Here is a 14,205-nt window from a genome sequence, read left to right as displayed (position 1 = left end):
CTTAGACTAAAAATAGGTCAATGACAAAATATTTTCTCAAATAGTCATTAGAATGTTGGTATTTACATTCTTCAGTGAGTTGTACGGTTATTGGCCTTTTTCCTTAGGTATTTTCGGTGCTGATTTAACTCATCCGTGACAATTTTGGTGTCAGAAATTGAAATTTCCATGTGTGCATGCTCTGCTGCATATCTCAGTATATTTTGACTCTTTACTTGTAGGCGTTGCTTTCTCTCTGTTCTGATGAGTTAACGTCCGCCAAAAGTGCCATGGACTTGTGTATTAACCAGATGAAGAATGTGTTGAGCTCTCAGCGGTTGCCTGAGAATGCATCAATGGAAATAATTGGTCGTGCATATCATGCTACAGAGACAATTGTACAGGTGTATTTTTTGTCATAGGTTGATCTGATGATATTGTGGCTCTCTAAACATGTTTTTTGCTTTTGGGAGAGCTCTCCAAAATAATTGCAATTTTGGATATTTTCTTCCTTAAATCACATCCTAACTTAATGGGTGTGTGATTTATTAACAGAATCTTTTCTGTGTTCAGGGGCTACTCTATGCTAAATCTTTGTTGAGAAAGCTTGTGGGTGGTACTGAATTATCAAGTAATTCTGAAAAAAGTAGGGATCTTGACGACACGTCTTCAGATGCTGGCAGCTCCAGTCTGGGTAGTCAATCAACAGACGAGCTTTCTGATGCTCATTCTCAGGCTGACACTTGGTTGGTTCGTGCTCAGTTACTTCAAAGTCTCTTGGGGTCAGGAATTGCTGCATCTCTTGATGATATTGCTGATATGGAGTCATCTGCTCGTCTCCGTGATAGGTTAATCCTAGATGAGAGATATAGCATGGCTGTATATACATGCAAAAAGTGCAAGGTAATATGAATTTGGTATTTTGTCATAGCTATTACCTTTTGCAATGATGTGAAAAATTAACTTCTATTTTTATTTCTCTCAGATTGATGTTTTCCCTGTTTGGAATGCATGGGGCCACGCTTTGATACGGATGGAGCACTATGTGCAAGCACGTGTGAAATTCAAGTATTTACTTCTATCTTTTATGGGGATCTACTGTTATTTGAATTGTGAAGTAATCTAAAAACTTCTGAGTTATTACATACCCATCTGTTTTCATCTGATTCATAGCAGTTTTCAAATAACCTAATTTCTGTATTGTCATCAATGCTTCTCAGACAAGCTTTTCAGTTGTACAAGGGTGATTCCATGACTTTTGTACAAGAGATTATCAATACTATCGAAGGAGGCCCCCCTGTGGAGGTTGCTACTGTTCGATCAATGTAAGAAAATATTTTACTCACAATGTTCTTTTTTTTTCTTTTTTTGAAAAGGAGACAAGCTACTTTATTTACAATGTTCTTTTTATTCTTCTTTTTTTTCTGTGGCCCTTTTGCTAGAATTTTAGGAGGCTGATAATCCTATTGTAATTTCTTCTGAAACAAGAAAAGAAGATTATAATAAATATAAATAGGATGCTGTTCTTCTGCATTAAGGGGTTGTGGTTGTATGGAACACTGCCAGAAACATTACATTTCTTTTAAGAGAAGTGGACATTTTAAAATTTTAGTAGAAGAGTGATTAGTTTTTCTTTTTAAACGGAGACATACCTATTAATTTATTATTATTAATAAAAGAGCCTTTAAGCTCAAAGTACAAGAGTATTATACTAAGAACAAGAGAAAAGAGAAAAATTCAGTCTACAACTACAACAAAAGCTAAAAAACAAATTCCAAACCGAAGAGATCATGCTAAACAGAACCATAACCGTAGAAATGTAAATACAAAGCATAATGAGAAAATTTTCTCATAAACAACTAATTTGAAACTAAAAACTTGCAAGAAGATGCAACCGGCTGGCTCGAAGCTGCCTTGCCATATTATTCCATAATCCAGAGGAAGCTTGAAAGAGTCTTCCACTATTTTAGCGTTGGCATGGAAGGCTTTGCTTGTCACCTAGATGAATGGAAATCCAAGAAAGACTGAAGTTTGACCAATGTCGAGGGGGAATACATTAAAAGGCTGAAGAATCAAATTGGAATAATTCCACAATATCATTATGCAAACTGAATTCACTGCCAACAGTTGAATTTTTTTTTTTTTGAAACTATATTTTGTTTAAAAGAATCATTTGTGATAACTCAATAAAAGGAAATATGGGAAAATGCAACTATATTGGTAACAGTGTCCAAACAACTCATATTATTTTCCAATTCTTCTCATGTATTTGTGATGTTGTAGGAATAGGGTATTATGGTCAAATCCTTAATTTATTAGGATTGGGCTTAGGCTTAATTGCTTTGGTTTATTAGGATTAAGATTAGTTTCTTTTAAGGATTAGGATTAGTTTGCTTTTCAGTTTTAAGTAGGATACTTGGTTTCTTGTATTCACAACTTTTAAACGTTAATAAAATTCTCTCATTTGGTATACATCAATTTTGGTATTAGAGCAGTTGTCTGGACCAAAGTTGATTACCACCGGTGGAATACCGAAAGACTCTTTGTGACGTCAATCACAAGAGGGAGATTTGTGAGTTGTGCTCATTGCCAAATAACACACATCTAACAAGGGGGAACCCTAAAAGTCGGAAAAAAAAAAAACAAATAGTTACTTGTTTTCTTGTATTCACAACTTTTAAACATCAGTGAAATTCTCTCATTTGGTATACATCAATTTGGCTTGTGCAAGTGGCAGCCATCTTTGACCTTTGATTCGTGTAGCTGATTAGTGTTTCCTTCAATGCCAAAAATGTCAGGCTGGTCGATGAGATATCATTAAGATCATTAGCTGAAATTTTATGAATACAATATTAAATTTTAGATGTACTGCTGTGCAATCTAATGAAATTTGATTTCTTTTGGTAAAACCTTTCTTTGATCAACAAAAAAGAACCTGCAAGTCTTCCATTTTTATTTCTCATTTTCCTCTTCCCCTATTACTTTCCATTTTCTTCGGTTTGGTTGTCCTTATAATTTTGCTACATTCATTTTTACTGTCTTCACTTTCACTTCTTCTCCACCCTCTCTAGTTCTAGAACTTGTTCGTTTAGACACATTAGGAGTTTGATGTAAAACAATGCTATTCTATATATTATTGCAATAGAACCTGTATTGGTTACATGACTTTGTTGCTTTGATGCAGTAGCTGTATAGTTGAGTTTTTTTAGTACAAATATCTGAAATGCGTTATTGAACTAACTGATAGAAGTTAAATTTCAGGTACGAGCATTTGGCTAAAAGTGCACCGACAATATTAGATGATTCACTTTCTGCAGATTCATATCTCAATGTTCTACATCTGCCATCAACTTTTCCACGGTCAGAGAGATCCCGATGGTTTATGGAGTCTGCAAGCAATGGTTCACCTTATGGTTCAGAGTTTGATGATGGACCTCGTAGTAATTTGGACAGCATTCGGTTCACTGAATGTCTTAGTTACATGCAAGAAGTAAGCCAATTCTTTTGCATATATGCTTTAGCGTGTCTGTAATGCTTGACACTATGACTGGTGTCTGCAATGCTTCTTCGCCTGATATTGTTTCTAATTGTTACTGCCACCATCATCGAGTATAGCGTACGGAGGAACAATTAGCTTATATGGGGTCAGCACTCCCTGAATTTCATATTTAAATAATGATTTGAAGAGGAAAAATATGACATTAGGATATCTGGTTTCACGGTACCAATTACCGTGCACAATATAGGGAACAGAAAGCCTCCAATATTGGCAGTGAACGACCTAATGTGTTTATTGATCAGCATTCCATTCTTTTGTATATGCATGTTTCTTCTTTCTTGAATGGTATAGCTTGTTTCTTCTGCTTTTTTTTAAAAAAAAGATTGAAGAAAACAAGTTTCATTTCTTCGTGTCTTGTTAAATGCTAAAAGAACCAATTTCCATTTGTTTCATTCTTCATGCATCCAAAAATATGAAAGAATATACAAGTGCATGAAAAAAAAATTAAAAAATCCAATAAAAAGAGCCAAAACCTAGATAGGACTCCAATAAAAAGAAATAATGCCTAACTAATAATTACAAAAAGTCTCAGAAGCAAACACCCGTAAAGGGGGTTGAATTTAACGTTATCCCAAATTACTTCCCGAGACCTCTTAGCTCCTCTAAAAATGCTATGGCTTCTCTTTAGTCAAATACCCCAAAAAAGGGAATGGCCTCCAAACTAAGCTTTTCTTTGGGCTCTCTGGAATGAAAGAAATTGAAGATTGTTCTTAGATAAGATCTCTTATTTTAGTGTTTTTTGTGAAAAATGTGTAGTTTATTATTATATATATTTTTTAAGGTTGGGGGGCATTCCTTTTATAATCCTCCTTTAATTAGGCTCAGGTATCCTCCATCCCTAAGGGATTTTTGGCTGCGATTTGCTCTCTTTTGGTTAGTAGCTTGCTAGAGAATTTTGTCCTTATCTCTCAAGGGATGGAACAATCCAACCTTCTCAATCATTGTTCAACAGTCTTGGTTACGAGGAAAAGAAACCCCAAAGGATTTCAAAAAATGAACCCAAATCGGCTGAATAATGGCATGAGGCATCTCCAAAGAATATGATCAAGATCATCCAATGTGCCTCTACAAAGAATGTCTCGTTTAATGACCATTTCTTTGCATTTTTATTTCAAATTTGTACTTTTCTATGGTATATCGCTTTCGGTTAGATTTATTTGAAATAAGTTGGGGCCAGTGAGTGATATATGTAATTAAATTTATCTTCGTCAATCAGCTTAAGCTTTTGGGTCATTTGGTGATTTAATATGGTGGTATGGGAATAGATGATCTAAAGAGATCTTGTGTTCAAGCCCCCGTGATGTTATTTCCTCCTTGGTTACAATTGATCCTCATTTGTTGGGTTTTTCACATATTTCAAGCTCACAAGTGAGGGGGATGTTAGTGATATATAATTAAGTTAACCTTCACTCACCAACATAAGTTTTTGGGTTAATCGATGATTTAATAGGGTCATCCATCATTGACACCTACTTTCTTTCTTTGCAGTATGCACGTCAAATGTTGCTCGGCTTTATGTTTAGGCATGGACATTTCAGAGACGCCTGCATGCTGTTTTTTCCTCTAGATTCTGTTCCTGCACCTCCTCAACCCTCAAGTGTGGGAGCTGTCACCTCATCATCTTCACCTCAAAGATCTGATCCATTAGCAACTGATTATGGGACCATTGATGATCTGTGTGACCTTTGTATTGGTTATGGTGCAATGCCTATTCTTGAGGAGGTGATTTCAGCAAAGTTATCATCTACTAAATTGCAGGATGGATCGGCGAACCAGTATATGACAACAGCACTTGCTCGTATTTGTAACTTCTGTGAAACGCACAAACATTTTAATTATTTATACGTGTTTCAGGTACTATTTTTTCTCTCTCTGCAAAATTTTAGTTTTGAGGGGTTTGGTCATTGTGGTGCTACCAAGATATTTCTGTTCATTTACTTGGTGCTTCCTTATTTGTCGTATAAAAATAGGTAGCTAATGGTGTTTAATGGAGCATAACATAGTTTAAAATTTTATTTGTGCTGATGTTAATGAACTGTTTAGTATAGTATACTCACAGTGGCGAAACAAAAAGAACATTGATGTTACCATCTTGATAACAGTTGACTGAAGAATGACTTATGTTATCAAACTTGATAACCATAAACCTGTTGCCCCCAAAATCGAAATTGATATAAGTTTCGAATGTGTTTTCTAATCTGGCTCTGCCTTGGAGAAAACTGACCAGCCATCATTAAAAACAACAAAACTAGAAATAAATCGATCAGTGAGCTTGTCTTTTAACATTTTGTTTTTCCTTTCAGCTTGTATTCAAATTTCTTATTGTTTGCCTCTTTGTTACAGGTATTAAAACAGGATCATGTTGCTGCTGGGCTTTGCTGTATACAGTTGTTTATGAATTCTTACTCACCAGAGGAAGCAGTCAAGCATTTAGAACATGCAAAGGTATATCTGAATTTTAATTTCTGCTCACGCTACTTGTTTGACCTTATTCAATTGTTGGATTTTTCTATTTGTCCCTTTGGTGTTGGGTCAGGGGTCTCTTGATTGTGTTTGGGTTCTTTTATTATTTAGCAACTTTGAAATAAAATTGGGAAAGAACGTTTAATTGGTTTCCGTTTGTGATTATGTAACTATATTAATGTAGCAGCAAGGCTGAAGTAATCTTGCCTATGTGAACAAATTTTATAAATCTAGGACACTACACGGCATGACATGTTTGCTAAAATATGCATTTTAAAAATATATATCATTTTTATAGTAAAAATAATTCAAATGGGTTGGTGCATTTATATGCTTAAAAATTTGTTTGGTATATTTCACACTCAAAAAAGTTATTATTATTGTCGTGTGTGTCTTTTTAGTCTACTCAACAAGTGTTCTATGCTTGTCTAACACATTTGTTGCACTAACAAGTAACTAGTGTCGGATACGTGTCCAACTAATATCGGAGTGTCCAAGTGTCCAACACGTGTCGGTCATGGATACGCTAGCCATACTGTAAAACTGACCTGTAAATGTTCAGTTGATGGTTAGAATGACAAGGCTTGTTTGGAAGTTCAGCATTCCAAGTTTGTAAATCTCAAGAGAACTAAGAATTACTATATAGAAATTGATAGTTTTTATAGTATAGGAAATGGAAAGTATTTGTGCTGGTTTGGTGGTGGAATTTTGATAAATTCATCTGAAACCAAACCAGCAAAACTAACTTTGTTTATTATTCAATTGTCATTTAATTACAGATGCACTTTGATGAGGCACTATCAGCACGACATAAAAAAGGTGGAGATTCTACCAAGCCTATGGTAAAGGGAGTTAGAGTGAAAACTGCCTCTGAGAAACTCTCTGAAGAAGGACTCGTCAGGTTTTCAGCCAGGATTTCAATTCAAGTAATGTCTGCCATCCAGAGTGGATGTTACTGTCTTTCTTTTATCATATAATGCTAAAACATAATTTGAAGTGTAGAATTAGGGCAATATGAATGGATAAAAATTCCCAAATAACATGTAATAATTTGTTTGGTCAGTGGTTAACAATTAACATAAAAAGAGATTCATTGGAAAACTTCACTCTGTACTTCTCACTCAATATTTGGGTTCAAGTCTGGAAAAATCAAAATATATCATCATCGGCAGTTCTTTCACTACTACTTAATGAGAAGAATTATGATAATTTTTGTTGGTATTAAATTAGAAATTGCCCGACTCTGATAAAAGTTCATACAGATGGATGTTTCATAGTTACAATACAAATTTAATGTTGAAATCATATGGAGATTGTTTTAGCAGCGGTATAACATGTGCTCTCTGTGCCAAGTCATGGGTGGAGCCGTGGAGGTGTAATTTGTACTAGCAATTCTCAAAATCTTCTTGTGGATTTTTTACATTCTTAGGTGGAAGTTGTGAAGTCATTCAATGATTCAGATGGACCGCAATGGAAACATTCACTCTTTGGAAATCCAAATGATCCCGAAACATTCAGGTTCTTTTACTTTCATCAACGATGATTTTATTTCCATCAATCATACTAAAATGCAGTTAGCCAGTAACCACTTGATTTATTAGCAAAGATGATGTTTCAAGGGTTCTTTTTTTTAATTGTTTGAATTAAAAATATTTTGAAGTATAAATTAGTAGATGAACGAGTCAGTTTTGACTAAAAGTACCTTACGTGAGTTCCTGTTAATCACATCCTTAACGCTTTTTAACTTTTGACACATATGATGTTTTGAACTACTTTTCAATGACTTGTCATGGACTCATTAACAAGGTTGGGTATTTGACTCTTGATTTTTTCATGTACATCAGAAATGTTATATTTCCAAATTAAGGATGGTTCCTTTTTCCTTTAAAAATAAATAATTAAATAAATCGTGAGATCTTATTGCAAAGTGTGAATCATAATATTTAGAAAGAAATTAAGACTAGAGTCCCATGCTGAGACCCTTGTGCCTTTCTACCATCATTTTACTCAAGCAAAGTGTGTTCCAAGAAGATAAAGGGACGATATGCTTTTAAATAATTGGTGAAGTCATATAGCTCACAAGAAGAAAATGAAGAAATTTAATTGATGTTTCGTTCTTCAGGAGAAGATGTAAGATCGCTGAGACCCTTGTGGAGAAAAACTTTGATTTGGCCTTCCAGATTATATATCAATTTGGTCTTCCAGGTAGTAATTGCATTGTGTAGGCTGGGCAACTTTTCTTTTCTAATTAATAATATTGTCATTTTAAGCGTGTTTAATGCCGTCTTGCCACCTCCAGCTGTTGATATATATGCTGGTGTTGCTGCATCGCTTGCGGAGAGGAAGAAAGGTGGTCAGTTGACAGAGTTCTTCAAAAATATCAAAGGCACCATTGAGGATGGTGATTGGGACCAGGTAAGGGATTTGCAGTTTTGTTATATTTTGTAACATTGGAGAATATGTATGTTTTAACCATACTTGTTATTGGAATGGTAGGTTTTGGGAGCTGCGATAAATGTATATGCTAACAAACATAAGGAGCGGCCAGACCGTCTCATAGATATGTTGACTAGCAGCCACAGGTAATCATTTTGCTCTTCAATCTGATTTGTGTCCGTGTAAGAACTGTCTTATCCACGTTTAGGATTTATATTTTCTGTTTGTAAGAGAATTTGATTTATAGTATGGTATTAAAAAAAGGGAATGAACTCCATCCAAAGGACGTTGGAAAAGAAAAAAAAAACTCCTTCAATTGGAAAGAAGAGAGTTCGTGTTATAATTGTTAAAAGGGGAAATGTTTTTACACTTGGGATGTTGCCAAGAAGGACAGAGAATCAGAAAAAGGGAAATCAAAAGGCTTCTCCTTGTCATCACAAATTTTGCAATTTTTTTTATTCCATATTGACCAAATAAAGGTTCTGTTGGATTCTGGCACAAGAGTTGTTTTTGCACGTTGAAATGTTTTTCTTTCTTTTTAAAATGTAAACAAGCTGCTTTATTGATATAATGAGTGAGAGTAAAGGTCAAAGTACAAAAAAATGAGTCGAAATACAACAAGATAATAAGGAACAAAAAGGACCAAACCCAAAAACAACTAAATCAAGATAACAAGCTATAACAAAGGGAGAAAAAACCAAACCAACGAGTTGGAATGTGGCCTTTATGTTTCAAAAACTGACCTATTAGCCCACAGATGACAGAGACATCCCTTTTGCACCTGAGCGTTCTTTTTATTATACATGTAAACTGTAAGTTATAAATAGGTCACGTTAGGAAGTAGCTTGACTAGGGACCGTGGAAAGGAGACTGGCATTTTTGTATATTGGGCGGGACTAGGGAACAACTATCAGAATTTTGAGGGAGGCTGCTCTATACGTTTAGGTAATTTAGATTCCCATGAAAATCTAGATGGCAGGAGTTCAGTTGTCGTATGGTAATTGAATGTGTAAGCTTTATTGAGCTCATAATTACTCAACAATCTTCTATTACAACGTAATGTTAACAGACTTTCTGCCTATACTAAGGGCTGAAGAATCACTATAATAAAATGTTGAGTCTATTACTTTGTTATATTGTCTGCATTCATTTTGTTCATCGAGGTTGGGAGAAGAGATGACAAGAATTCATCCTCAGTTATAGTATGATTTTCGCAAGAATGATTGATGATATGAATCATTGAAGAAGTTATTATATTTCTCACCGTGCATTCTTTTGAATTTCCATACTATCGCTTCAATTCCTTATGGTACTCTTCTTGTGCATACAGAAAAGTTTTGGCTTGTGTGGTCTGCGGTCGTCTCAAAAGTGCTTTCCAAATTGCTTCTCGAAGTGGAAGTGTTGCTGATGTTGAGTATGTAGCTCATCAGGTCAGGCATCTCTTGAGCACATCTACTATAGAATTCTAATTTGAACTGAGTTTTTAGTTTGATCTCGGCCAGGTATCTGATTACCAATAGTTTTCTTACATCACTTTCCTTCCTACCCTTCATATACGTAGAAGAAACTTTTATAATATATGCTCTTTCAAAAGAAATTTAGTTTAATACTTACTCTAAAGGTACCGTCTTTTTATCTGTTTTTAAATTTTCCCAAACCAGTTTCGACCATTGAAATCTTTAAAAAGTGCTTGTAATTCATCTTAACTCTTAACACCTTTTACCGCTCGTTAAATTTTAAACCAAACACTACTTGTCAATAAAGCATGACATGATATATATTATGGGATTTCGAAATTGTTAATTCATCTAACCAATAATTCTTGTTTGGTTGTATTATTATTATTATTATTCAAACTTGAGCTCTTTAAATGCATTGAATGTGTTTATTGTTTGAGATAGATTTGGGACAAAGGAAAAGGGAGATTATTGAATGTATACATATGGTAAAGTAAATTGATCGACTATGTGGCTTAGTAGCAATGATGTCTGTACCCACATGAATGTAACGTCCTGCCTGTTGTTTTTCCTTACGGCATTAATGTTGATGTGAACCAACGTGAAAACTATTGAGCCTTTTGATGCTTGATTTAGAATCAATAACTCAAGTTGAGCTGCCCCTTTTTTCAGGCATTGCATGCAAACGCCCTCCCCGTGCTTGATATGTGTAAGCAGTGGCTGGCTCAATACATGTAATCAGCTCAATCGAACAGATTTTGCCATTCGGTCTTCAACGTATAGTCTCTTGCAACATCACTTCAATCGTTTACTTGGTTCAGCATCAATTGCTTTGGTAGGTCCATCCAGTAAGATGGAGCTTCTTTTTCCTTGGAATACTGCTTAAGGTGATTCTGAGGAAAAGCCGATTCCCTCAATCAATTGGGAATACCAGTTAAATCGTTCCGGGAGTTTGCAGTTATTCCGATGTTTTGTGTACATGTAATCATATTTGTTACACATTTTTTCGTGCTCCTTGGAGGCTATTCAGTTTCAGCAATGGAAGATGTATGGAGAGGATCACAAAGCTGAACCTGAATTAAATAAATAAATAAATGAGAAGATATAACAAAAGCATTTTATTGTTAACTTAGCTTAGTAGGTAATGTTAATAGAATTCTTTTTAGGATATGATATATATATATATATATATATATATCCTTTTAGTTCAGCTTTGAGAGACAAGAGCAGGCAGAGGAATGTGGCAATCCACTTTGTAAATGAAATGTGTTTGAGAATTAAATTCGTTTCTTATCTTGTCATCATCTTCAAAGCTTGGTTGGCTCTGCATTTTGCTTAAGTCACAATGTCTATTTCTTGTATTTAATTTCCACTCCAACCGACCATTTCCTTTGGTTGAAATTTAATTAAATTAAAAAAAATCCCTTGTATATGCAACTTGCAAAAATATATTATTGTATACTCCAAAGTCAGCTTTCATTCATCAATCTAATTAAATTAGGTTAAAATGTGTTTATGACTATATATGTATAATGTTGGACTTGTTTATTCCACTAAATCTTTCTTGAACTTCTTATGATTCCATTTAATTGTTGTTGGGTAGGGCAGGATTTGATATATGTATGTTTATATATAGTTTAGTTTATGGCTAACTGAATTTTCTTTTAGTACGTGCGACTCCAACTTCTAGAATGGAAGATTGTATAATCGTATTGATTATCGTTCACTTACCCTCTGTTAGTTTAGATATTTTTTCACATTCACATGAAAAGGTGTCCAATTTTGTTGTAAAAACAAGGCACAATTGGAATTCGAAAACCAACATCAAAATAATATTATATAATATATAAATAAATAAGAAAAGAAAGAAACTAAGATATTTAGAAAATTCTCAAATTTCTCTACTCTCTCCAACTTTATTGAAATTCTTTCTCTCCCATATGATCTTTACAAATCTACCAAAACTCTCTATTTATAAGAAAAGTAGCAAGTGGTAGATTATCTAACCACTAAGAAATAATGTCTTCAAGACACATGTCAAGAGTGCTGAATGATTAAGACAGTGACAAATGGCTATGGACACCAACGTTGATTAGAGTATTTATAATAGTAATTTAAAGTATTTATAATAGTAATTAAAATAGATGAATGGATAAAGAATCATTCTAACAAGCTCTTAATTTTGGATTGAGTGAAGTTTGTTGTTTTTTCATTCAAGTTTATATTCCTACGTTGTTTTCTAAAAAATTGTAATAAAGGAATTCAATAAACTCTTGACTTTTGCACTTTCTACAGTGTAATATTACTTGTAGATGTAACCAATGTAAATTAAAAGAGTAGCATTCTGCCCCTTTAAAACTAATTATATTTTGTTGTATCCATTTATTAATATTATCCAAACCGATGATAAGATACAATTTAAATATTAGATTTCAACATATTAATGGTATTTAATATAATTTACCACCTCACACCAAATTTAAAAGTCTAAGATAAGGAAGTCTTCCCTTGTAAATGTCAAAGAGTGCATTTAAAAAACCAAATAAATGGGTTGCACATTGCAAAAGTATGGCTAATGGATGTCATAAATACCTATACCCACATTGGAGCATCCATCTTTAATTTCTTGTATTATTGATTGGCAGTAAATGAATTTCTACCTAATTTTCAAGCATTTTTAAATATATGGATGTATTTGGTTTATTTTAATTTTGATTTCGCTATCGATGTATTACTTTTTTTATTGTTTCTTATCCTACAAGATGGAGTATGGAAGAAAATATTACCGATATAAAGAAAAAATAGTCCTACGGAATATCTACCATTCACACATCGTTGGTGATGTTCTGACCATATTCTAACCAGAGTTAGTTATTTGAGAATGATTAATAAAAATAAAGAATTCATAACATTAACCTTATTGTAAAACTAATATTTCATAAATGTCTTGAAATTTAGTAATATTTCACCATGAGATTTAATCAGTATTTTGAGAGCTAGGATTAAGTAAAATAAGACTTCGAATTAGTCCATGGCGAAAGTAGGTTTAAATTTTATCAACAATAAACTAGTTTGAAGTCATTATGAAAATTGTACTTTCCTATGAGGTTGAAAAAATTAACGAATACGTTCTAATATCCATTACAAAATTTTTTGTATTTGTCGAGTCTAGGATTTGGAATTTGGATCTCCAACATTCTTCTACATCCTCTGCGACTTGGCAATATCATTATCATTTGTCTTATATGCCTATTAGAGTGAAAGTCGTTCCCACAAATCAACACGAGTTTTTTCAGCATACTTTGTCCTCACTTACATGCATTCTAGGAAAATCTTCAAGAGATCATCCAACATAAAATTGTCAACTAACATATGATTGCTTCAAGCTAAGCATGTTTAACTTTGAAGTTACTATGATCAAGCTATCGAAAAGGAAGGTCAACATTGTTGGTATATGTATTAACTTTTAATTTTTTTAAATTTTTCTTAGTGTGACTTTTATGTCATCGGAATCTCTCTTATTCAGATGTGTTATCAATTCATTTATTTCTTCTTTTAAACTCAATCATTACAAAAACATATCTAATAAGATACAAATTACCATCTATGAAAAGTAAATAATTTGATCTCTCACCCCTACTATTGAACCAAAAAAAAGATATGGATTTTTATTATTAAAGAAAAGAAAAAGGAAATGTCCATCTACTTGTTTTGTATATAGATTTAGTGTCAACTACTACACGACCTTTAGCCCTCGTTTTGTCCAACTTTTCTTTTTCTGGCAATTTAACGCTTCCTATTATTATTATTATGATACACTATTTTCTTGAAAATAAGTTAATGGTTTTTAGTCGTACGAGTCGATTTCTTATTTGATTGGTTTGGATTTTCTCTATGAACAAATTCAAATTAACAGTTAACTTTTAATTTTTGAGAAATTGTCAACAACAAAAAAAAATTGAGAAGGTGGACAAAATATTTATATTTTAATTAATAAATTTTGTGGAAATTTTTTTTCTAGTATAAATAGTTTGTTTTTCTTTTATATTTTTAAAACACCTCTTAATTTTATTTAGTATATCAAATGTGAGAGAATTGCAACCTAAGATTCTAATATTTTTTCACAATGGTAAAGTACACATCTAAGCTTACCATTGCAGCAATGTAGTACAATTTTAATATTCTATCTCATCTTTATATAAATATTATAATAAAAATAACTTAAATTATTAAAGTGAAGTTTAGAGCTAATTGAGGTTATCGTTAGAGGTGAGAGGTTTGATCATCGATCTCTTGTACCACAATTATTGA

The 14,205-nt window shown here is 33.2% G+C and overlaps 1 protein-coding gene across 1 annotated transcript in view; it reads left to right on the top strand.

Moving 5' to 3' along the window:
* Positions 1–11,341, top strand: part of LOC101214937 — a 28,916-nt gene extending 17,575 nt beyond the window's left edge. Inside the window, exons 23-36 of the mRNA XM_004136413.3 lie at positions 222–383; positions 553–882; positions 965–1,047; positions 1,200–1,304; positions 3,241–3,469; positions 5,027–5,392; positions 5,882–5,983; positions 6,781–6,927; positions 7,431–7,519; positions 8,124–8,206; positions 8,301–8,416; positions 8,498–8,583; positions 9,768–9,867; positions 10,567–11,341. Of these exons, the coding sequence (XP_004136461.1) occupies positions 222–383; positions 553–882; positions 965–1,047; positions 1,200–1,304; positions 3,241–3,469; positions 5,027–5,392; positions 5,882–5,983; positions 6,781–6,927; positions 7,431–7,519; positions 8,124–8,206; positions 8,301–8,416; positions 8,498–8,583; positions 9,768–9,867; positions 10,567–10,632 (2,064 nt within the window). The 3' untranslated portion in view covers positions 10,633–11,341. The remainder of the gene's footprint in view (positions 1–221; positions 384–552; positions 883–964; positions 1,048–1,199; positions 1,305–3,240; positions 3,470–5,026; positions 5,393–5,881; positions 5,984–6,780; positions 6,928–7,430; positions 7,520–8,123; positions 8,207–8,300; positions 8,417–8,497; positions 8,584–9,767; positions 9,868–10,566) is intronic.
* The last annotated feature ends 2,864 nt before the right edge of the window (positions 11,342–14,205 follow it).

Source organism: Cucumis sativus, chromosome 3 (genome assembly GCF_000004075.3).
Source record: "Cucumis sativus cultivar 9930 chromosome 3, Cucumber_9930_V3, whole genome shotgun sequence".
In the NCBI taxonomy this organism is placed as follows: Eukaryota; Viridiplantae; Streptophyta; class Magnoliopsida; order Cucurbitales; family Cucurbitaceae; genus Cucumis; species Cucumis sativus.
Note: the sequence above shows the minus strand (reverse complement) of the source record. Positions and strands in the feature narration are given on the sequence as shown.